The sequence below is a fragment of the Castor canadensis genome, chromosome 13 (genome assembly GCF_047511655.1).
Source record: "Castor canadensis chromosome 13, mCasCan1.hap1v2, whole genome shotgun sequence".
Lineage (NCBI taxonomy): Eukaryota > Metazoa > Chordata > Mammalia > Rodentia > Castoridae > Castor > Castor canadensis.
In genome coordinates, this window is record NC_133398.1 from 125,858,376 (window position 1) to 125,882,583 (window position 24,208).

The 24,208-nt window shown below is 46.6% G+C and overlaps 1 protein-coding gene and 1 long non-coding RNA gene across 7 annotated transcripts in view; both read right to left on the reverse strand.

The window, feature by feature from the left end:
- Positions 1-4,049: 4,049 nt before the first annotated feature.
- On the reverse strand, positions 4,050-14,487 carry LOC109687927 (uncharacterized). Of its 2 annotated transcripts, none has more exons than XR_012440596.1 (6): positions 14,080-14,487; positions 8,073-13,850; positions 7,181-7,301; positions 6,489-6,929; positions 5,560-5,713; positions 4,050-4,393 (listed from the first exon to the last, which is right to left on the reverse strand). It is a non-coding gene; the product is annotated as an uncharacterized lncRNA (long non-coding RNA). The 2 variants fall into 2 exon arrangements; XR_012440597.1 differs by having other exon boundaries at positions 5,560-6,195.
- A 3,596-nt stretch (positions 14,488-18,083) lies between these two features.
- Positions 18,084-24,208, reverse strand: part of LOC109687925 (procathepsin L-like) — a 55,454-nt gene continuing 49,329 nt past the window's right edge. Inside the window, exons 11-16 of one of the 5 annotated variants that reach the window (XM_074052601.1) lie at positions 21,228-21,401; positions 20,013-20,147; positions 19,652-19,774; positions 19,411-19,557; positions 19,000-19,224; positions 18,084-18,441 (exon numbers count right to left, since the gene is read on the reverse strand). In XM_074052601.1, coding sequence (XP_073908702.1) covers positions 18,433-18,441; positions 19,000-19,224; positions 19,411-19,557; positions 19,652-19,774; positions 20,013-20,147; positions 21,228-21,317 — 729 coding nt within the window. In that variant the 5' untranslated portion in view covers positions 21,318-21,401 and the 3' untranslated portion in view covers positions 18,084-18,432. Of the gene's footprint in view, positions 18,442-18,999; positions 19,225-19,327; positions 19,558-19,651; positions 19,775-20,012; positions 20,148-21,227; positions 21,402-24,208 lie in introns of those variants that run through there. The other 4 variants (XM_074052600.1, XM_074052603.1, XM_074052602.1 and 1 more) reach the window with 4 other exon arrangements.

A 24,208-nucleotide genomic window follows, 5' to 3' on the forward strand; every position in this document is an offset into this window, starting at 1 on the left:
GGCCACCATCGTCCTTTTATTCACGACCTGCTCTTTCTGGAAAAGCATGTCAGTGTGGCCAGGTATTTGCTGTTCAGATCGGAGTTTTTACTGGGGTGCTGAAGTTTTCCTGGGGTACACTGTGACATTTACACCGGGGCTTAGAATATATCCTAACTGGATTCACCCCTTCCGTATTTCTTCTTCCTCCCCGCCCCACCTACGTACCACGATTTCAACAGGTTTCATTATTCTGTTTTCACAATGCATATATACAAAATCCTTCTGTCACATCCTCTTCCTTCACCTTCTCCTTATGCCCCGTCCCTCCCCCACATAGGACCTGTTTTACCTTCCTGTCTTGAGATGGGGTCTTGCAAACTTTTTGGTCCATGGCTGACCTGGAAACACAAACCTCCCATTCCCAACCTCCCTCACAGCTGGGATAACAGGAACACACCACAGTGCCCAGATGCTATTTGAGATGGGGCCTTGCAAACTTTTTGCCTAGGCTGGCCTCAAACCACTATCTTCCCGATATCAGCCTCCCAAGTAGTCAAGATTACAGGAGTGAGCCACCATGCCCAGGAAGATGGCCGTTTTTTGCAAGCTCTCAAATAGTCGGCCAATAATACAAATTAATCTCCTTTAATAAGAAAAAGGGACAATTACTTAAGTCTGCCTTGGAACCCAAGGGAGCACTGATGAACCCAGTCACACTGTGCTGTGAGAACATTACACTCCCTATCTTCCCTCCTTCAGCCCTTAGCAAAGCTCTCTCCCCATTTTTCTTGGCTGGGAACAATAAGCTGGAGTCCTCAGGCCACCATTGTCAGAGGAGCTCTGGGTGCTGACACCTGCATGGCTGCACGGGGTCACCTGGCCAGGGGAGGTCCTTCTGTCCACGCTGTGTGGATGGACTGGCTGAGCACAGTCACTGTGAATCTGGGGAATAAACTCTCTCACCTGGGACACTTGCCTTGTGAACTAAGGACACTTTTGTTCTCCCTCACCTCTTCCTCTCCCCTTGGTTTATAAGTTCTTCGCTCATTTTTCGGGAGCTACGTATTTCTGAACTACGTATTTTAACTCATGAAATAAATTAAAGCTCATTATTTCAAAATGGAAATGACACAGGACAGAGAGAGACACGCCCCTCATCTCATCATACAAGCGACCCAGGACTTTTGAGATTTAACCAGAGGGCACTTGTTCAGACCTTCTGTTACCACTAGAGGGCACTGTGTCCTTGACACTTGCTCCAGTGACCTCTGCTCCCCTTTCAGAGCCCATGACCACTGCACCTGGACTCCCGCCTTGCTGGATGTGCTGGCTGCCCCAGGGGAATGGCAGGTCCAAGGGGAGGGACCAGGATTACCTGGTTCACTTTTGTGTCCCTTGCCCAGCAAGCATCACCTCATAAAGGTGACCTGTTAGACACTTGTAGGCATATATGCCAAAAAAAAAAAAAATAGCCATTTAAGTACATGAATCATGAAAGTTTACAACTGTACTACCGGAGTGAAGAGGCTGTGTTTCCTGGTAATATTTTTCCTTACTATTTTCAAATGGAGAAGCTCACACACATTGTGTGTGTGTGTGCACGTGTGTGCGCGTGTGTGCGCGTGTGCGTGTGTGTGCATGTGTGCACGTGTGTGTGCGTATGTGCATGCGTGTGCGCGTGTGTGCATGTGTGCGTGTGTGTGCGTGTATGTGCGTGTGTGCGCCTGTGTGCGTGTATGTGCATGCGTGTGCGCGTGTGTGCATGTGTGCGTGTATGTGCATGTGTGTGCATGTGTGCGCATATGTGCGCGTGTGTGTGCGCGTGTGTGCATGTGTGTGCGTGTGTGCATGTGTGTGCATGTGTGTATGTATGTCCATGTGTGTGTGTGTGTGCGTGTGTGTGCATGCATGTGCACGAGTGTGCATGTGTGTGCATGTGTGCATGTATGTGCATGTGTGTGCGCGTGTGTGCATGTGTGCGTGTGTGTGCGTGTGTGTGCATGTGTGCGCATATGTGCGCGTGTGTGTGCGTGTGTGCATGTGTGTGCATGTATGTGCGTTTGTGTGCGCTTGTGCATGTGCATGCACGTGTGTGCATGTGTGTATGTATGTGCACGTGTGTGCGTGTGTGTGCATGTGTGCGTGTGTGTGCATGTACGCATATGTGCGTGTGTGTGTGCGCGAGTGTGCGTGCATGTGCGTGTGTGTGCATGTGTGTGCGTGTGTGCATGTGTGCGCGTGTGCATGTGTGTGTGCACATATGTGCGCGTGTCTGCATGTGTGTATGTATGTGCGTGTGTGCGCGTGTGCCTGTGTGTGCATGTGTGCATGTATGTGCATTGTGCATGTATGTGCATGTGTGTATGTATGTGCGCGTGTGTGCATGTGTGCAAGTGTGTGCACGTGTGCATGTGTGTGTGTATGTGCATTGTGCATGTATGTGCATGTGTGTGTATGTGCGCGTGTGTGCATGTGTGCAAGTATGTGCATGTGTGTATGTATGTGCGCGTGTGTGCATGTGTGCATGTGCGTGCACGTGTGCATGTGTGCATGTGTGTGCATGTGTGTGCACGTGTGTGCATGTGTGTGCGCGTGTGTGCATGTGTGTGCGTGTGTGCACGTGTGTGCATGTGTGTGCGTGTATGTGCATGTGTGTGCACTGTGTGCACGTGTGTGCATGTGTGTGCACGTGTGTGCATGTGTGTGCGTGTACAGCATGTACTGCTCCCATAGTTGGATGCCGTGGCAGTCAAGGCCACAGAGAGGCCCCTGGCGGAGCTCTGGTCACCGGCTTGAGTTGACGGCCATCAGCACCAGCATCCGTCACCACCACTGAGTGATTCTTCGAGGATGCCCAGCTCGCCACACCTCCGATGTCACCAGCATGAAGACAGAGCTCCACATGACAACCACACAGCTGGGTCCTGCCAGCAAGTGTGAAAGACGTTTTTCTCCACGCTGCTGTGTTTCCAGGCCGTTCGTTGTACAGAAGGAGGTAACTGGGATTTGGTCTCTTCACTGCACCATTTGGGGGCACTGTGTCAGAGAGCCCACCTCTCACCCATCTCACGTCACAACGTCTCGATCACACAATCTCTTCCACGGGGCTTCTACCCACCTTCTCCTGCCTCAGGGTGCTGAGCTCCATTTTCTGCCAAGACACCCACTCTCCTTTCCTCAGGACTCGTTCTTCTGGCAGGTGTCTGCATCCCTTCTTCCTGGACGTCCTCCCTGACTGCCTCACTCCCCCAGCAGCACCCACTCCATGTTTATTCAGTTCATGGGCTTCAACTGATTTCCACCTCACTCTCTGGGGTGATGGAGTCTATTTGCTAAGCATTTCCACCCCATCTTTGTGCTTTGTTGTGTGGGAACACGAGCCTTTGAAGATCGTGGTTGATGAACTCTGTGCGCTACGCCAATAAATATGGAGAGTGGTTTTTCTCCTTTTGTATTTCCTCATTCAAAGATTCCCTGCAGCTTGGTTTAATGCAACCTCAGACCCTCACCTCTGATCCTTCCATCTGTCTTCCACCTTCCAAGACTATGGAACCACGTTTGAACCCCAGCCTTCACCCAGGAATCCTATCTGCCTCGGTCACCCACCAGTGTCCTGTCCCTTCTTGACTGTGACATGGCTTCCAGATCTTCACCCAATGTTGGTGAAGAAGCTCCAGAAACTGGATCCATGTCTTTCATTCCATAACCTGATGGGGCTGCAGCCATTGTGGGTGTAATCAACCTGCTCTCCCAGGCCCTTTCATAGTAGTAAAATCACGTCTCATCCTGCTTGCTTTTCTGGAAAGAGATTATTTTCTTTATTCATACAATACTCCTTTGTATTTGCAGACCTTTTATCAAGTGTTCCTCCAATCTAGGACAGGGTTCAAACAGCCCCTGGACACCTGAGGTAAGGTCTGCATATGTATGAATGGTGAAGAAAGAAGGCACCCCCTCTTCCTCCTGGTGCCCCACTGGCACATTCAGTTCTGTCTCAGAGAGGAATGGCAGTGCATTACATCAGTGCTTTAAAACCAGAACAAATTTTCACCTCTACAAACTTTCAATTTTATTAACCAAATATAGTCAACAATTTATTTAGGTGATTCAGTAATATAATCTGTTTATGGCAACTTTTACAGCAGTGGTACCATGTCACAAGTAGAAAATGTCAGAGAATTCACATCACAGGTTGGATCATCAATGACTCAAGTGTTAGCTGCGACACCGTGTGTGCTTGTCAATTTGATGACAATGTCCTTCCTCTAAACATGATGTCCTCAATCCATGCCTTCCTGTCACCGTCAGGAGCTCACACAGTGGGGCAGCTGCCCAGGTGCCAATCCCACAGTGGTTATCCCGATCTCTGGTCATCTTTAGGGAGCCAGGCTCACCCCATTCTTTACCCCAGCTGAAGGCAGAGCAAATTCTCCATTTAGTAGAACGAATAAAGCACACTGGGTTTCATTAGAGTCAACACCTGATTTCAACACTGTGACAGAGGCCACGCGCACTTAGCAGAAAGAATTCAGGGAGGTAGACGTTCTTTTCATCCTTTATAAATGGTTGTGTCTCAATCTGCCCGTAACTTCTATCCCTAATTCTAAAATCATTACCTTACACTGAATTTCAAAATTAGAGATAGTGTGACGGTAGAAGATTTTTCCAGCCCCATCTGGTACAGAAGTTTTTGAGAAATTAGAAAAGCAATGACACATACGCCACACACCCTGGGAGTGTGAGACAGAACCTGATGTTGCCATCACACCGTCACAATTCCACCTCAAGCCTAAGTGGGACAAAGGTTTCTGGGACCTGCATGTGAATTCTGACTGCGTACAGCTCTTCTCTTTTCGTTTCCCAGTGGAAATGTTTTTTTGGCAATTTCTACCTGTTCTTGACCACCCAGTATTTTCTGTTTTCCGACTCGGCTCCTTCAAAGCCATAGCCAACGAAAGACCATGGAGAATCTTGCTACAGTTTTCATCCAAATAAATGCCTGGAAATAAAACTGCAGCTAAGGGTAAGGTTCCAGGATCCTGGCTGTGACCTGCTGCCACCAGAAGGGACACATTTCCAACCCTATAAGAATGACATATGACTGAGACCTCTGTTCCCACGGCTAGGGTGTCAGCTGTCATCTGACACTGGCAGAAGTGCAAGTCAGCACACATTCCTTGGCGAAAGGCTTGGCTAGATGCATGTCTGAAACCTTGTCATGGCACCCCGCATGCAATTTGCAGGAAAGAGTCCAGAATGCAGAGTTCCCTGAATCGTGAAGCTCTTTTGAGATTTAAATAAAAAATTAAAATCACCGGAAATGTGTAAAATATGCAGTCACTGGAGAAAGTTTAAGAAATAAGAGATACATTTAATGACAGAGCTATGTAAAAATGTTATAAAAAGCATATCTGGGGACATTTCTCCAGTACTAGGAAATAGGACACCCAGACTGAAGAATGATGTTAAGCCGCGCACTAAAACATTTACACTCACGTTTGCACACGAAAGTCAGTCGCGCTGGCTGTCACCGTACTTTTGCAATTTATCTGCATCAGTTTCTGCAAAGACGTTTACCTGGCTTACAGAACATGAAGGAAGGCAGGCTTTCATCAAGACCAGCAGAGATGGCTCCCGGGGTGGCCAAGCCTCATCGGGAGGAACGTGGACGTCCCCTGTGGCACTAGCAGCAGTGCCTGGGCTTCTTCTGGCAGGGTCGGTCCTTGGAAAACTAAAGGGACAAGATTCGATGAGTGCCACCCACTCCCTGGAACATGGGTTGGGATCACAGCACTCGTCAGTTCGCAGCTGAGGGTTTGCAATCAGTGGTGTCATAAGTCACCCCAGGAAGTGAAATGCTGTGTGTAATTTGCGACTGAAGATTAGCTCAACTCTCCTTAATGAGGTTCACTACATATTCCTGTTCCTGGAAACTTTTCACGGGGAGAGACGCATTAGCTGTAGAACAGTGTGCTTGTGCGCTGTGGTACATGGGAACAAGACCGCCTGTGTGTCAACCATGTCACCCCAGAGCTCTGCCAGGCCAGGGCACATCGGATTCCCCCATCTGGAGGGGAATTCTGAAGAAGGCGACTTTTATCTCTGAGGTCGTTTCAGCTTCCACAGCCCGAGCAGGAACGACACCATGGGAAGGGCCTCCACTGACCCTGGCATCGTGAGGTTAGGTGTCCCTGATGTCCAGGTCCCCGTTGTCTGTAATGTGGCAGGGGAATAATCCAATAATAATAATAATAATAATCCAATAACAATAATGCAATAAGCAGCCATTATTGCCTGGAGGATGGGAACATTCCACTGGGTTCTGTCCATGCACTGAGAACAGTTTGCCAGTTTTCTGGAACATCTGCCCTTCTAGGGACTGAGTTGCACTAAACGCCCTATCACACTGGGGTGGGCATAAAAAGCTGTCATTCTCAAAGCAAATACCAAAACTTCGACAATGACTCATGCATTTGAATATCCTTTAAAATGCAAAAGTGACTCACATGTCGCTCCGCACTCTCCTAAAGGAAACATCGATGCCTTCTTGGCGTTGCTGCAGCACTGAAGAGCGGGAAGGGACGGCGTCACGCCTGATTCTTCCCGGGAGCACAGAGCCTTTCTCTCTGCAGCCCATACCACTGGGGACGTGCTGAAACAGAAGTTCCTGGAACACTTTCTCCAACTTCTTCTGCTTCTGGATTTGAAAACCACTCCTCACCTGCCTGAATCCTGACTAGTCTACAAGAACTCGTTAAAGCAAGGGGCCATTCTGCAACGTGCCAAGCAGAGGGAGCACGGACTACACAATGCACGCCACACTCCCCAGGTCCCCGAGGCTTCATCCCCATGGTGAAGCCGTGTTTCCCGTGTCTGCATTCCTCACTGTGCAGCTCAATCATTTCCAAATTCTCCTCCCATACCGCTCGCCTCTGTCCTTCTTCATCCTAGAAATCAGTACAAACAATAGTCTCTTTCACTTGAAACGCACCCCAACAGAGGTAAGTGACAGTGTGGACGGTAGCTTTGAACTTCTGGAAGCTACAAATGTCTAATAGATGACAGCATTTTTTCCCACATTCTGCTCACAACAGGTGTCATTAGGTTAAGACCTGGCTTCTAGAAGCCTCTCCCTGGCATTAAAGTCCCAAAAAGAAGGGAAAAAAGTGTCCCTCTGGACACTTTCAATGTGACCTACCATGCTGTAGGTTTTGTCTTCCACTCCTCCCATTGTGCATCCAAAGTGTGAGTGGAGCAACCAAGGCTTTCCCCAGGCAATGGACGGTGAGGAAAAGAGAAGAGGATTCATGCTTCAGAATCTAGAAAGGGAAGAGAAGACCAGTGCGATTAGACCAGTGCTGCTAGAACACCCTTGTTATTCCCTTCTGAGAAATGAAGGACACCCTGGTGGAATATAAATATTTCAGCTGTTCTCGGGATAGATGAGGATCTGGTTTAGACTAAAGTAGCCACGTGGAGGTATTTGGTTGACACACCAAAATGAACAGCAGTCCACTAGATCTCTAGGAGTTGAAATGGGATGTGCAGTGATAATTTAGGATTTGAGAATGGCGGGATGCACCCATGGGCCAGAAGCTTAAGTCAACAACTGGGAAGTAGGAAAAGGTTGGTCCAGATTTTTTTCATTCAAACAAAACCTCACTAATTGGAATGCTGGAGTCTGTTTAGAAGCAAAGACATCCCCAAGAGTTGGGAGAAGACCTCACACATTTCTCTTGGCTGATACATGGGGGGAGATGAGCTATGTCTTGTCAGTGAAACTCTTCTGAAATGCCTTTCCTGGAGAAAGGACAGCACCCAACACTCCCTCAGTTTCCCACACCAGCCTCAACTCCCCACTTGCCACCCCTTTGAGGGATGCTCATATGGCCAACCAAGTGGAATTGGAACCACAGTGCCATTATCGGACAGGGGCAGGCAGCAGAGCTCCAGGCTCATGTCTGGGACAGATCGCCCATGTGGAACTTTGGACAGGGACTGTCCAAGGACATGTCAACAGTTTCAGCCCTCTGTATGTACCCTAGAGTCCAGAGGATGTTACCTGTTAGGGACAGACAAGAGGATGTTACCTGGTGGTACAGGAGGGCTAGCATCACAGCCTGGTTTCCAGACACCCAGCTGCTGTATCCCACATGACCAGATCCTGAGTGTGACCGAATTCTACAATCTGGGAACCTCTGGGTGGCCATATCAGCTAAAGTAGACCTCAAACCTAAATTAGTCAAAGAAGGTCACTTCGTGCTAATAAAAAGAGCAATACATCAAGAAGGAATAACAATTGCTGACTTATATGCCCCCGATGTTGGTGTACCCAACTTCATTAAACACAGGCAGACCCTAACCCAGCGATGGGGGAGACTTCAGTACTCCACCATCACCAATAGATAGGTGATCCAGACAAAAAATCAACAAAGAAATTCTAGAATTGAATGACAACATAGATCTAATGGACCTGACAGATGTCTACAGAGTATTCCATCCTGCAATGTACATTCTTCTCAGCAGTCCATGGAACTTTCTCCAAAGTAGATCATATTTTAGGTCACAAAGCAAGTATCAACAAATATAAGAAAACTGAAATAACCCCCTGCATATTGCCTGACCACAAGGGAATAAACCTATGACTCAACAATAAAAGAAACAGCAGAAAATACTCAATCACCTGGAGACTGAACAACACATTGCTCCATGACCAGTGAGTCACCAAAGAAATGAGGGAAGAAATAAAAAAAATTCCTGGAATTTAATGCAAATGAAAGTAAAACCTACCAGAACCTATGGGACACAGCAAAGGCAGTCCTAAGAGGAAAGTTGATATATGAGTGCATATATTAAAAACACAGAAAGATCTCAAATAAATGACCTAATGCTGCATCTCAAACTCAGAAAAACAAGAACAAGCTAAACCCAAAATAAGCAGGAGAGAAATAATAAAAATAAGGACCAAAATCTATGAAATAGAAACAACAACAAAAAAAAACCATACAAAGAATCAACAAAATAAAAAGCTGGTTCTTTGAAGATAAACCCCTATCAAAGTAAGATTGATAAACCCCTATCAAATCTGACCAACATGAGAAGGGAAAAGATCCCAATTAATAAAATTAGAAATAACACCAGCAAAATCCAAGGAATCATTAGGGATTGCACTGAAAACCTATATTCAAATACATAGGATTAATCTAGAAGAAATGACTAAATTTCTAGACACATATGATCAACTAAAATTGAACCAAGAGGATATAAATCACCTAAACACGCCTATAGCAAGCAATGAAAATGAAGCAGCAATAAAAATTCTCCCCAAAAAAGGAAAGTCCAGGACCTGATGGATTCTCTGCTGGGTTCTACCAGACCTTTAAAGAAGAACTGACACCAACCCCCCTCAAGCCATTCCATGAAATAGAAAGGGAACGAATGCTGCCCAAACCATCCTGTGAGGCCAGCATTGTCCCCAAACACAACAAAAAGAGATTTATAGGTCAATGTCTTTAATGAACTTAGATGCAAAAATCTCAATAACATACTGCAGACTGAATTCAACAATATATATAAAAAGCCATCCATCATGATCGAGTTGGGTTCATCCAGGGATGCAGGCCTGGTTCAACATACACAAATTGTTAAATATAACACAGCACATTAACAGAAGCAAAGACAAAAACTATAAAATCACCTCAACAGAAAAGGACGTTAACAAAATTCCACAAAATTTCCTGATAAAAGTTCTGATGAAACTAGGATTAAAAGGAATGTACCTTGACACAATAAAGGCTATATATGACAATATATTAAATATATATATATATTGCCTATAGCCAATGTCATACTAAATGGGGAAAAACTGAAATAATTTCCTCTAAAGTCAGGAGCAAGACAAGGGTATCCACTCTTTCCACTTTTATTCAACATAGTCCTGGAATTCCTAGCCAGAACAATGAGACAGGAAGAAATAAAAGGAATTCAAATAGGAAAGGAAAAAGTCAAACTACCTTTCTTTGTATGACTTGTCTTACACCTAATAGATCCAAAAAAAAAAAAAAAAAACTCCACCAAAAAACTCAAACATAAACCATAAACACCTTCAGCAAAGTAGCAGGATACAAAATCAACTTACAAAAATCACTAGCCTTTCTATACACCAACAATGCATAAACTGGAAAATAATATAGGAAAATAATTCCATTTATGATAGTCTCAAAAAAAATACCTGGGAATAAACTTAACAAAGGAAGCAAAAGATCTCTACAATGAAAACTATACACCATTGAAGAAAGAAAGAAAGAAGACCACAGAAGATGGAGACATCTCCCATACTCGTGGATTGGCAGAATCAATACTGTGAAAATGGCAATACTACCAAAAGCAATCTACACGTTCAATGCTATTCCCATCAAAATCCCAATGACAGTCATCATAGAGACTGAAAAATTTTACCCTAAAGTTCGTTTGGATGCACCAAAGTCTGGGAACAGCCAAGGCAATACTGAGCAAAAAGAGCAACGCTGGAGGAATCACAAGCCCTGACTTCAAACTACATTACAAAGCAATAGCAATAAAAACAGCGTGGTACTGGCACAAAAACAGATATGAAGACCAGTGGGACAGAATAGAGGACCCGGATATGAAGCCACACAGCTATGCCTACCTTATTTTTGACAAAGGCACCAAAAACATACGATGGAGAAAAGACACCCTCTTCATAAATATTGCTGGGAAAAGTGGTTATCCACATATAGAAAACTGAAATTAGACCCACGTCTCTCACCCTGTGCAAATATCAACTCAAAGTGGATTCGGGACCATAGTATCAGACCTGAAACTTTGAAGTTAGTTCAGGAAAGAGTAGGGAATACTCTGGAACTTACAGGCATAGGCAATGACTTCCTAAACAGAACTCCAGTGGCTCAGCAACTGAGAGAAAGGATGGACAAATGGGACCACATGAAACTAAAAAGCTACTGCACAACAAAAGAAAGCGTCACCAGATTCAAGAGGCAGTGCACAGAATGGGAGAAAATCTTTACCAGCTATACAGCCGATAAGGGATTAATAACCTGAATATACAGGGAGCTCAAAAAACTAAACTTCCACAAAATGAACCACCCAATGAAGAAATGGGCAAATGAACGGAGCAAAGCTTTTTCAAGGGAAGAAGTCCAGCTAGTCAAAAAAAAATGCTCGACATTCCTGGCCATAAAGGAAATGCAAATCAAAACCTCACTAAGCTTCTACCTCACCCTTGTTACAATAGCTTGCATGAAAAACACCACCAACAACAAATGTTGGTGAGGATGCGGGGAAAAGGAACCCTCATACACTGCTGGTGGGAATGCAAGCTAGTACAACCACCCTGGAAAACAATATGGAGGCTTCTTAAAAAACTAAACATAGATCTGCCATATGATCCAGCAATCCCACTCCTGGAGATTTACCCAAAAGACTGTGACACAGGTTACTCCAGAGGCACCTGCACACCCATGTTTATTGCGGCACTATTCACAATAGCCAAGTTATGGAAACAGCCAAGATGCCCCACCACCGACAAATGGATTAAGAAAATGTGGTATCTATACACAATGGAGTTTTATGCAGCCACAAAGAGGACTGAGATTTTGCCATTTGCAGGTAGGTGGATGGAACTGGAGAACATCATCTTCAGTGAAGTTAGTATGGAATATAGACCTAAAGCAAATACAGCAATCCTATGAAAAACAGGTCACACTAAGAAAGGTCACATAAGCGAGGGGGAGGGTGAAAGAAGGAAGTTAAGGTGAATATGGTTGATGTACTCTGTGTGCAAGAATAAATATAGAATATTTAAACCTGTTGAAATCACAAGAAAGGAAGACAGAAAGGAGAAAAATAGAGGAGATGAACCAAATCAGGCTATAACACATTCCATGGAAATGTCACAAGGAAACTCCGGTATAGCTATCTTACACAAACAAAATGTCATTTATTTCTTCTTTTCCTATACAATATCAGAGAACAGGAAGGTAAAACAGATCCTATTTGGAGGCTGGCACCAGTGGGAGGGAGGAGGACATAAGGAAAGGGTATAGGAGGGTGACTATGGTGGAATATTATGCACTCATGAATGAAAACGGGAAAATGAGACCTGTTGAAACTATTCCAGGAATGGGGTGTGGGGGTTAGAGGAATGAAGGAAAATGGTGGAGGGTGGGAATTCAAGTACGATGTATTTGATATATTGTAAGAACTTTTGTAAATGCCACAGTGTACTCCCACCCTGCACAACAATAAAAGTAAGTAAATAAAAAATTAAAAAAGAGAATCTTCTAAAGTGACCGCAGTTACCACTGCTATGTGGCTTCTTTTCTCCTCTCTGAGTGGTCCTGGAGATTGAGCCTTCAAGAAAAGAGTGGTCATCAAGAAGTCAATCAAATAAAACTGGAGGAGATGCCCATCCCAACACACGCAGAAATCACGCCCTAAAAACACAGGAGACATGAGAAGCACAGTCACGTGACTCCTCCACGTGCTCATAGCTCCTCAATTACTGAATCCAAAGGTGTTAAAATGGCTGAAAGCCGAAGAACCCAAATATCTACCTCTAAAAACCATCAGTGACCCCAAACAAACTGTGAATGAAGTAGGTGGCCAACTAAAACCTGGATTAGAAAGTGAGCGACACGGATGGGAAATTCAGGAGGGACTTTGAGATTCTGCAAACAACAAGAAGAAGTCAGAAATGTTGTAAATGAACAAATCGAGTCAAAAGCAGTATAAATTACTGCCAGTGGCAGAAGAAATAATTTCTGGCATGGAAGACAAAGTTGAAGCCATACTACATTCAGACAGCAATTTAAAAAATGAAGCCGCCTGGCCGCGTCTCTTAGAAACTCTGGGTCGTGATCGCGAGATAAAACCTAAGCACGTGGGGCTGGAAGAAGGAGCTGAGAGACCAACTGAAGGCACAGAAACCCTGCTCAGTGAAATCGTAGCAAAGGATTCCCCAAATCTAGGGAAAGACCTGGGTGTCCAAATCCAGGAGGCCTGTGGAACCTACAAATGGACACAACCGGGAAGAATTTCCCTGTGTCAGTATATTCAAAAGACTGAGAGGCAAAGAAAGACCAATCGACAACTTCAAAAGAAAAATAGCAACTTATCTAGAAAGTCAAAGCGATCAGATTTCCATGAGGCTTCGGACGCAGGCTGCAGGGACTCCTCTCAGTCCAGAAGGCCTTGCCGACGTGCCTACCACTGCAGCCACGGCTTCCCCGTGACGAGGAACAGCGCGGTAGGCTCTGCTCGCTCGTGGACACCAGTCTTGCACACCTGCCCTCTTAGGGTCCCAGTCACACTGAAAGCCCCACAGGCATCACACCTGCCCTGGGAACCGAATGCGAGTCTCTCCTTCGCATCAGGCAGCGTGACGTTGACAACAGCTCACGTGACTTTGCTTGAGCTTTTTGTGAAATTTGGAGACAGTCTTGCTTTGCAGTGCAGGCTGAACCTCACCCTTACGGCCCTCCCACCTCAGTCTTCAGAGGTCTGGAATTACAGGTTTGCACCACCACACCCAGTTCAGGAATTTCCTTGCCAAAGAACAGAGTGAGCTGAAGGCCGAGCCACCGTGTACAAAGTAAAGATGTTCATTTTTCTTGGCTTTTCTGTGGGTACTGGAAGGGCTGAATGTGACAGTGTCATACGTGTTCCCTCACAGGGGTCGCAAAGCCTTTTCTCTCCAATCCATGGATTTGGAGACATTTTGTAACATAAATTCCTAAAACACTTTCCCCTCCTCCTCGGGCTTCTGGAGTTCAAAGCCATTCCTCGCTTGCCTGGATTCCTCATTGGTTTCAAAGAGAACAAAGTACCTGTGAAAAACAAGAGGTCATTACATAAAGGACCGAGGAGAAGCACAGATTAAGCAACGCATGTCACACTCCCCAGGTCCCCAAAGGCGTTCGTTGCCATGGTGAAGCTGTGTTTCCCTTGCCTGCGTTCCTCATTGTGCAGCTCAACCATTTCCAAATTCTCCTCCCACACTGCTCTCCCCTGTCCTTCTTCATCCTAGAAATCAGTACAAGTGATGGTCTCTCTTACCCAAGATTACCACGTGGACCTGCTGACAAAGACGAAGGGAACTGTCGTCTAGGGAGGGCTAAGCCCTTCCGGAAGCTGTTCTCTACGCTCAGACACAACAGAGACACTGCTCACTTTGCATTCACAACAGGTGTCCTTAGTTTACTGCTTTGGTAAGACCTGGCTTCTAGAAGCTCCTCACTGGCTGTAAAATCCCAACAGCAATGACCATTTTCTCTGGGCTCCATCTGGGCAGTTGCAATGTCACCGACCGTGCTGTAGGTTCTGCTGTGTCTTGTCTTGCACTCCTCCCATTGTGCATCCAAAGTGCAATCCGGTGTTGGAGTGGCTGAGGTCACCCCCAAGCAAAGGGTGGCGAGGAAGAGATGAGGCTTCCTGCTTCACAACCTAGAAAGGGGAAAGAAACAAGGGTGTGATGACACCAGTGCTTCCATCACAGCCCTCTGATTCCCATTGAGACATTAGGACGCCATGGTGGATGAAATATTGAAGCTCTTCTTTCAAGTGTTAACCCAAATGCTATGGAAAAGGCAGGGTTGAAACTGCCAAGTGGATGTATTCAGTCAAGCCACCAACATAGAGGGCACCCGTCCAGAGCTCTAGGAGGTGACACAGTGCAGGCAATCACAGTTCATGTGAGGAGAAGGGCGTCCATCCACGTTCCCATGGGGTCAGAAGCTGAATGCAACATACAAGGACCCTAGGAACCTGTTGCTCTAGGTTCTGTACCAATGGAGCAGAGGTCATCCAGGAAACATGTGGCTAACAGGCGTCTTATCCTAATAGTCTCAGAGTTAGGCAGCCACCTGACACCTTCTTCTTCTTGCAGCCATCCCCTTCCTGGGTGAAACCTTTCTTGGTCATGTGGCCAAGCCATTGGAAGCCAGTGCCACCAGTTTCAGCTTCTGGTTGGAGGGGGTCAGGGTTGGGCCCCTCAAAATGTACTCTGATAGCCTGGAATAGGGCATACCCCTGCCTCACCCTCTGTACGATCCACTGAAGCAGAAGGGTGTTACACAGTCTCTGTGGTGACACGGGGAGCCAGGTCAGCAAAGCGGAGCTGCCCTGTCTGGCCTGGCCACATCCAGAGGCTGAGTGTTGTGCACAAGCTGAGATCAACTGAGTGGTCCCAAAGCCTCCCTGGGTTCCCAGTCACCGTCTTCTGCATCCTCACCACAAAGCCGCGGGGCAGGGGTAGAAGTTCTCATTCCTCAGGTGTTGTGTCTGCCACCTAGACCCTGTCCCTGCAGAAGTCCCCTCCTCCCAGTGCCTGGACCTGCCATTCACCAGTGAGGCTGGTTTTACCCACCTGGGGTGGCCTCAGCTGCTGCAGGTGCCTCCCTGGGAAGGGACGAGCATCTGTCCAACCCAGGATAAGAGTGGGTTTCTTATCAAGTGAATGGGTTTCTTATAACGTCAAGTTCAAGACCCCTTTTGTCTCTGGTGCTCTCCCCTTTCTGCCCTTCTATGACCATGTCATGACCCAGCAAGAAGGCCCTTGCCAAATGCTGTCACCTCGACAATGGACCTCCAGCCCTGCAACTAGGAAACTATCAGCCATTGTGTTCACTGGAGTCACTTGTGTTCATCTCAGTCTGTGGTATTTTCTGATGGCAACTCAAAACCCACGAAGACACACTGCTTGGCACCACACTCTGTGTGGAAGCACACAGTACTTGTCCTCGTGTGTCACCTGGCCAGTGGAGGTTCCTCCGTCCATGCCGTGTGAGAGGACTGACTGAGCATGGTCACTGTGAGTCATGGAAACAAGCTCTCACATGGAACACCTGTCTTTATGAACTGAGAACTTTTCCTTCTCCAGATTCTCTTCCTTCTGATCTATCAATTTGTATTTTTTCTGGAATGGATTAGCTCATGAAACAGATGAGAGTTTATTACATCAAAATTGAGATAACCCAGCACAAATAGAAACGTCCTCCTCATCTCAGGTCCTGCAGATGACACAAGTCTCTCGAGATATGACCATATGATAATAGTTCGAACCCTCTGTGACCCCAAGAGGGCACTGCATCCCTGACACTTGCTCCAGTGTCCTCTGCCCTCCTTTCAGAGCCCATGACCACTGCACGTGGGCTCCCGCCATGCTGGGTTGTGCTGGCTGCCCCCAGGGGAATGGCAGGTCCAAAGGGAGGGACCAGGATTACCTGGTTCTTTGTGTCCCCAGCCCAGCAAGCACCACCTCATGAAGGTGACCTATAGACAGTTGTAGGCATATATGCAAAAAAAAAAAAATAGCCATTTAAACACATGAATTGTGAAAGTTTACAAAGGTACTACTGGTGAAAAGGGACTGTATTTCTAGGAAGTGTTTTTCCTTCTTAATTTGTGTTCAAATTCGGATGCCCATGAGTAATTGTGAAAGTTGCTGTTTAAAGTTGATCCAGGTGGAATATCTGTATGAATTAGGTGTAGCTCCCAGGTTTACGGTGTGGGAAGTCCAAACCACTGGGAGGCCCCTGGGGGAGCTCTGGTCACCGGCTTGAGCTGAAGGCCATCAGCACCAGCATCCATCACCACCGAGTGAGCCTTCGAGGATGCCCAGCCCGCCACACCTCCGATGTCACCAGCATGAAGACAGAGCTCCACATGACAACCACACAGCTGGGTCCTGCCAGCAAGTGTGAAAGACGTTTTTCTCCACGCTGCTGTGTTTCCAGGGCATTCGTGGTACAAGAAGTGAGGGCTAGAATTTGATCTCTTCACTGCATTATCCAGGAGGTCCCCTGTGTCCTAAGAACTTGTGTCCTCCCGTACTCACGCCTCAGCACCTTGACAACCCAATCACGCCCATAGGGTCTTTAACCGTGTCCTGCCTCACGGTGCTGACCTCCTGTTTCTGCTAAGTCACTCAGCTCTTCTGTTCTCAGTGACTGGCTACTCTGAAAAGTGTCTGCATCCCTTCTTCCTGGAAGTCCTCCCTGACTGCCTCACTCCCCCAGCAGCACCCACTCAATGAGGTGGGGACTGTCCCTCCCACAGTGGGGATGACTGGCTCATAGTGGACACTACATCAGTTGTGGTTGAATCAAATCTATTCTCCACCCTAGAGAGAAGAATCAGCAGAGGACTCTCACATCTTCTTCAACCTGACTGCATATTCATGTATAAAACCCAAGGAAATTCACTCCTAATGGAACATTTGTTAAAATTTAGAGGCTATGTCAACTAGTCGGGAAGGGCGGATGAGACTCCAGCCTGGCACATGGTCCAGCCCAGAAGGACTTGCTGGAGTCTGCTGTAGGCTCTGTGGGCGGCAGCCCCAGTTTCCTCCTCTGTCCCTCCGCAGGGATGATGGAGTCTGTCCACTGAGTAATTCCACACCCTCTTTGTGTTTTCTTGTGTGGGAACGTGAGATTCTGGAAATACGTAGTTGATAAAACTATGTGCTCTAAACCAACACAATGTGGAGAGATTTTCCTACTTTTATTTCATAATTCGAGGATTATAAATAGCTTGGTTTAATGTATATTCAGACCCTCACTTCTGATCCTTCCATCTGTCTTCCACCTTCTAAGACTATGGAACCATGTTTGAAGCACAGCCTTCACCCAGGAATCCTATCCTCCTTGGCCACCCACCAGTGTCCTGGCCTTCCCTGACTGTGACATGGCCTCCAGGACTTTATACATGCTTGGGAAAAACTGGATCCACATCTTTGGTCCCATAACCTGATGGGGCTGCAACCACCTTCGTTAATGAACCGGATCTCCCAAGCCCTTTCATAGTAGCAAAATCATATAACTTCCTGTTTGTTTCTCAGAAATGTGATTTTCTGTATTCAAACAATTTTCCTTTGTGCTCATAAATCCTTTGTCAAATTTTGCTCCACTCAAGGTTAGGGTTTGACACAGGGCACCTGAGATAAGGTCTGCATATGCATGAGTGGAGGAGCCGGAAGTCACCCTCTCTTCGTCCTGGTGCACGACTGACACCTTCAACTCTGACTGTGTATTGGACCAGTGCATGAAAAACAAGGAGCTAGCTCACGTTTACAAAATTTAAATTTTATTATCAAATGAGTCAATGCATTCTTTAGGTGAATCAATAATTCCAATCTACTTATGTCAGTTACTATGTAGTGGAATCATTTCACTGCTCTAAAAATGTCACAGAATTCACATCACAACTCATCAGTGACTCAAGTGTTGGATCCTACACAGTAGGAGCTGTCACCTTAAAGAAAAAGTCCCTCTTCTGGGCATGATGTCCACAGTCGAGGCCTTCCTATCACCATCCAGGAGCTCACCCAGTGGGGTAGCTGGCCCATGTGGCAATCCCACAGCGGTCGTCCTGGCCTCTGAGATCTTCACGTAGCTGTCCATGCCCCATTTCTTACTCCAGCTAAAGGAAGAGCAAATTCTCCACTAAATAGAGAGAATGAGGCACATCGACACTGATAAGACTAACTCCTGACTTGAGGGAAGGCCTCAGCTGTGAGCACCCACATCAGAAAACCAGATCTCAGAAATAATCTAAGGTTTTGCTCTTTTAAAAGCAAAGGGGAGCTCCCTTCCACCTCGTGGAGCATGGGTTGGGAGCACAGCACTCAGCAGGTTGCATCTCAGGGTTTCCAAGTCAGTGCTGTCATAAATCATCCCAGGAAGTGAAACGCTGCTGTTTGATACTGAAAAACAGCTCGCGTGTCTTTAATAAGACATGCTAATGAGAAATGCTTTCTGTGTTACACACAAATGAGACACAAATGAGATCGCCTGTGTGTCAACCATGTCACCCCAGAGCTCTGCCAGGCTAATCTTTCATAATGAGTGACCTCACTCAGGGCACATCGGATTCTCCCATCTAGAGGGGAATTCTGAAGAAGGCGACTTTTATCTCGGAGGTCGTTTCTCTTTCCTCAACCAGAGCAGGAACGACACCACAGTAAGGAGCTCCATTTACCTTGCCTTCATAAGGCTGGGATTCCTCCGTGTCCTGTCCTCTATTGTCTTTCACGTCCTGGAAGTCTGTACCGACTTGCCTGCTTGTGCAGTCACCATCTCCTTGAGAGGAAGAACAGTCCAGTAGGTTCTGCTCACTCACTGAGAACAGGTCGTCAGTTTTCCTGTACAGCTGTCCTTCTAGGGCCCCAGTCTCACTAAAAGCACAGCAAGAATCACATGTCTCCTGGAGAGGGAATAAAAGGCATCAAGCACAAAGCAAGACCTGAACAGCAATGTCTGCTAGTCTCTAAAAAGAAAAAGTGAACTGCAAGTCGCTCCACAGTCACCTAAAGGAAGTGGCAATGCCTTCTTGGCTGTCCTGTGGACATTGGAAGGGCTGAATGTGACAGTGTCGTACCCGATGCCATACCTCGTCATCCACAGGAGTTACATCACCTTCTTCTCGACTGTCCACAGTGTTGGACACATCTCGTGACAAACATTCCTGAAACACTTTTTCCAGCTCCTGCTTCTGGATTCCAAAGCCATTCCACTGCTCGCTGAATTCTTCATTCGTCTTCAAAGAGAGTGCAGGGCACGTTAAAGCAAGAGGCGATTTTGGAAAGAGCGGAGGAGAGAAAGCACAGGTTCAGCGAGGCACACCACACTACCATGTCTCCGAAGGCGTTCATTGCCAGCGTGAAGTCGTGTTTCCCTTGGATGTACTCCTCGTTGTGCAGCTCAATCATTTTCAAATTGTTCTCCCATATTGCTCGCCTCTGTCCTTCTTCATTCTAGAAATCAGGACAAGTGATGGTCTCTCGTTTAAAACCCACCGCCCAAAAAAGATGACATAACAGCGTGGCTAGGAATAGCTTTGACCTTCTGAAAACAAAAATATCCAGAGACAAGAGGCGTGCTTCCCACATTCTGCTCACAACAGGTGTCACTAGTTTGCTGCTTTGGTAAGAACTGGCTCCTAGAAGTTATTCCATTTCTGGGGTCCCCACGGACACTCTCAATGTGACCAACCTTGCTGTAGGTTTTGTTGTGTTTTGTCTTCCACTCCTCCCATTGCACATCCAAAGTGTGATTAAGTGTTGGGGCATCGGACGCCATTCCCAAGCAAAGGATGCCGAGGAATTGAAAAGGATCCTGTTTCAAAGCCTAGAAAGGAAAAAGAAATCAGGGACTCATTGGACCAAGCCTTTTATAGCAGCCTTCTTTTTCCTACCTGAGAAATGAAGGACACCATGGAGGAAAAACAGTATTTAAATTGTTCCTGAAAGTATTTTCCTAGAAACTTTGTAAACGGCTGAGGATGTAGTTTGGATTAAACCAGCCAAGTGGAGGTATTTGGTTGACACAACAAAATGAACATCAGCCTGTCCAGAACTCTAGGAGTAGAAACAGAGTATGCAGTGGTCAGTTAGAGTGAGTACGGTGTTGACGTGCCTGTGGGTCAGACGCTCAAGCCAACAGCTAGAAGGTAGGAAACAGTTGGTCCAGGAAACAGAGGTTTGTCAATCAAACAAAACCTCACTAGCTGGGAGGCAGGGGAAAGGTAACCCCAAGGGTTGGGAGAACACCTCCACCTTCATCAAGGTGAATGCCCAGCAGGAGATGGGCTATGCCATGGAGCCTCCCCTTCTTGAGTGAAACCCTTCTGGAATGTCCTTCTAGAGAGTCTGGGAAGGGCAGCATCCAACACTCCAGCATTTTCACCTATCAGCCTCCAACTCCCCACTCTCTACCCCAGCTGGGGACAGGGTCATGGGGCCAAGCAAATGGAAGCATCAACAACAGCAGCTCCTGAACACCGGTAGGTAGCTCCCAGGGCCCCAGGCTCAGGCCTGGGGCAGGTCTCCCCTGTGGGATTCTGGGTATTGACTGTCCAAGGACATGTCACCAGATTCTGCCTTTAGCTCATCTCTTAGAATTTGAAGCCGTTAGCTGGGAGTGGTCAGCGAAAGGCTATGACCTAGTCGTGCGAGGACAGTAAGCATCTCAGCCTGGTTTGTGAGCACCCAGCTCTCTTATCTTACCTGGCCAGGACTTGTGCTTCTGTGCGGTCATGGTGACACCCTAGATTCCCCTGCCATCCTTCCCCAAGTTCCCAACTGCCAGTGTTGGTCCAGATGCTCTTGTTTCTGTAGGGTGCATCCGCCTCGTTGACTACATCCATGCTTGGGTCCCCTCCTCCATTCCCGGTTCCCACCATGACTCAGTGAGGCTGGGGACACTCACCTGAGGTGGCTGAAGTTGTGCAGGTGTAATCCTCAGGTGCAGGTGCACTCCCAAGACTCTGCTCTTCAAAGATGGCTGTCCTGCAAGCATCTGACCCTGTAGCCTGGACTCAGGCTTTTAAGCCTGCTAGCTGCCCTGCCCCGCTCGCCACCTCTTACAAGGCGATTGGCTGTCCTGGACACAGGGAGGGATGTGTGGGTCCTCTGACTCCTTAGGCGTGATAAAGCTTGAACACATCCTGTCCCTGGATGGTTAGTCATCTAGGGAATGTGCTCCTTACAAGGACAAGTCCAGCCTCTTTTGTGTCTGGTGCTCACTCTTTTTCCCCTCCTGCCTTATGACACAGAAAGCAGGCCCTCATCAGGTGCCGGTATTTGATCTTGAAGTCTTATCCAGGGACAGCCAGAAGGCCACCCACTCTTTCTCCTAGTGAACCACTGGCACCTTTAGCTCTGTCTTTAGACCATAATTGCAGGATTGACTCTACTCACAAAAAATTCATACATTAGAAACAGAAAGATGGGGGGCAAGTGGCAAGAGAGTGGATTTGACACTTCTTCCACGTGACTCATGCATGGGAGACTCAGCAAAACAAAGTAGGACCTGTGGTCCAAAGAGAAGAAGAGCTTTGAGAATTAGGACAAAAGGCGACAGGACTTCTGAAAAGCATAAGAAACAGACACGTGACCTAGGAGCAAAGAAGAAACAGCGAGAAGCTGCGATCCTGGCTCAGAGACAGGACTGGAATCCAAAGCCATAACTAAAAAATAAGCCAGGCAAATGTGGAAAGAATGTCTTGGCGGACCTAACCACAGGAAAAACCCACAGTTCATGTAAACCTTACACCCAGTGTGTGGATTTAGTGTGACAGTGACCCCTTCCTTCCAAAGACAAGCACTGGAAAAGCAAAAAAAGTCTCTCCCCATATCTCAGAGTGCTAAAGTCAGGTTCAATCTTGAAAAGGGCTTATTCTTGACACAGAGCTATCCTGAGAACCTGAAAACAAAGAACAATTGTGGCTGAAGTCCCTGGGTCATCCTGCCACAGAGTCTGAGGGGGTGATGGTTATAAGAGGTGGTTGCAGAAGCAGGAGGGCTGACATAGAAGAACTGAGAAGTGTAAGCAGTAAGGTACACAGGTAGGGCTAGGAATGGTGACCGGTGGTCCTGCTTTCTGTGGCTAGGATTGAGTCTGGTTCCCTCATTTATACCCATTTAGAATGTTCAGAAACCATTGCTCTGCTTTTGTACCTATACTTTGATGCATCTGGGGGTCACCTCTAGGCTTGGACACTTGCTGCCCCCTGGGCACACGCTGGAGTTCCTGTGGTACTAGAAGGAACTTGCCCAGCTCATGGGCATTAAAGAGCCTTGTGACCAGCAGTGACTCCTGGTACACAAAGAGGTAAACAATAGAGGAAGCTTCTAAAGTGAACGCAGTTACCACTGCTATGTGGCTGGTTTTCTCCTCTCTCAGCGGTCCTGGAGTTGAGCCCTCAAAACAAGAGTGGTCACCAAGAAGTCAATCAAATAAAACTGGAGGAGATGCCCATCCCAACACACGCACAAATCACGCCCTAAAAACACGGGAGATATGAAAAGCAGGGCCGTGTGACTCCTCCAAAGCTCACAACTGCTTAATTGTGAAACCGTAAGTACTGAAATGGCTGAAATGCCAAAGAATTCAAACATCTACTTCTAAAAATGACCAGTGACCTCAAAAAGGATCCAAACAAACAGCTGAATGAAGGAGAATGTCCAACGAAGACCTGGATTAGAAAGTCAGCAACAGGGGTGAGAAATTCAGCAAGGACACTGAGATTCTGGAAAAAAAAGTAATCAGAAATGTTGGACATGAAAACCTCAATCAATCAAATAAAAACAGTGGAAATTTTTGTCAATATACTAGAGCAAGTGGAAGAAAGAATTTCAGATATTGAAGTCAAAGTTGAAGAGCTATTACGTTCAGAAAGCAACAGAGAAATAAACCTGCATGACCACAGCTTTCCAGACCTCTGTGGGGTGATCAAGAGATAAAACCTAGCAATCCATAGGGGTAGAAGGAGGAGCTGAGACACAAATAAAGCACAGAAATCCTATGCGATGAAACTGTAACAAAGATTTTCCCAAATCTAGGGGACGACATGGATATCCAAATACACGAGGTGCGTTGAACCATAAATAGACCCAACCACAGAAACATCTACATCACATGTAGTCAAGATACGAGGACTAAAAATGGAATGCCGAAAGCTGCAAAAGAAAATGAGGCAAACTCATCAAGCTTCTGAGTCTTCTGCCAGCACCATCTGTCCACTTCCTTGAACATCCAGCACAAAAACCTTCTAAGTCATCTTAATATCTGATTCCTGATATCTGATCTTCCTGGGTATCTGGTCAGTTTCCTCATCCAGCTCCATCAAGCCCCACTGATGCCTGAAACCCTGGTCTGTCTTCAGCAAGATTCTTGATAGGGCTGGGTACCATGACTCATGCCTGTAATCCTAGCTACTCAGGAGGCAGAGATCAGGAGGATCATGGTTTGAAGCCAGCCCTGGCAAATAGTTTGCAAGACCCTATCTTGAAAAAAAACCCTTTACAAAAAGGGTTGGTGGAGTGGCTCTCGGTGTGGGCCCTGAGTTCAAATGCTAGTACTGCAAAAAAAAAATGAATCCTATTGTGTGTTTAGCCAGAATCCTCCTGGTGTTTCTTTTTAAAAGTTTTATATCCATTGACGCCTTTGGGGTCTGCGCCTTGGCTATGAATTCTCACTTGGCCATGCTATATTTGGAGTTGAGCTCAATCTTCCTCACTTCAGGACCCCATTGCAGTGGTCCTTATAATACTTATTTCCAAGGTCCTATAAGGCCTTCCCGGATGTGTTTCAACAATTGTCATTTCATGTTTCTTTTTTTTCAGATTTTTGAAACAGGATATATTCGTTGTATGGGGGATTCACTGTGACAATTCCAAATAGGCTTA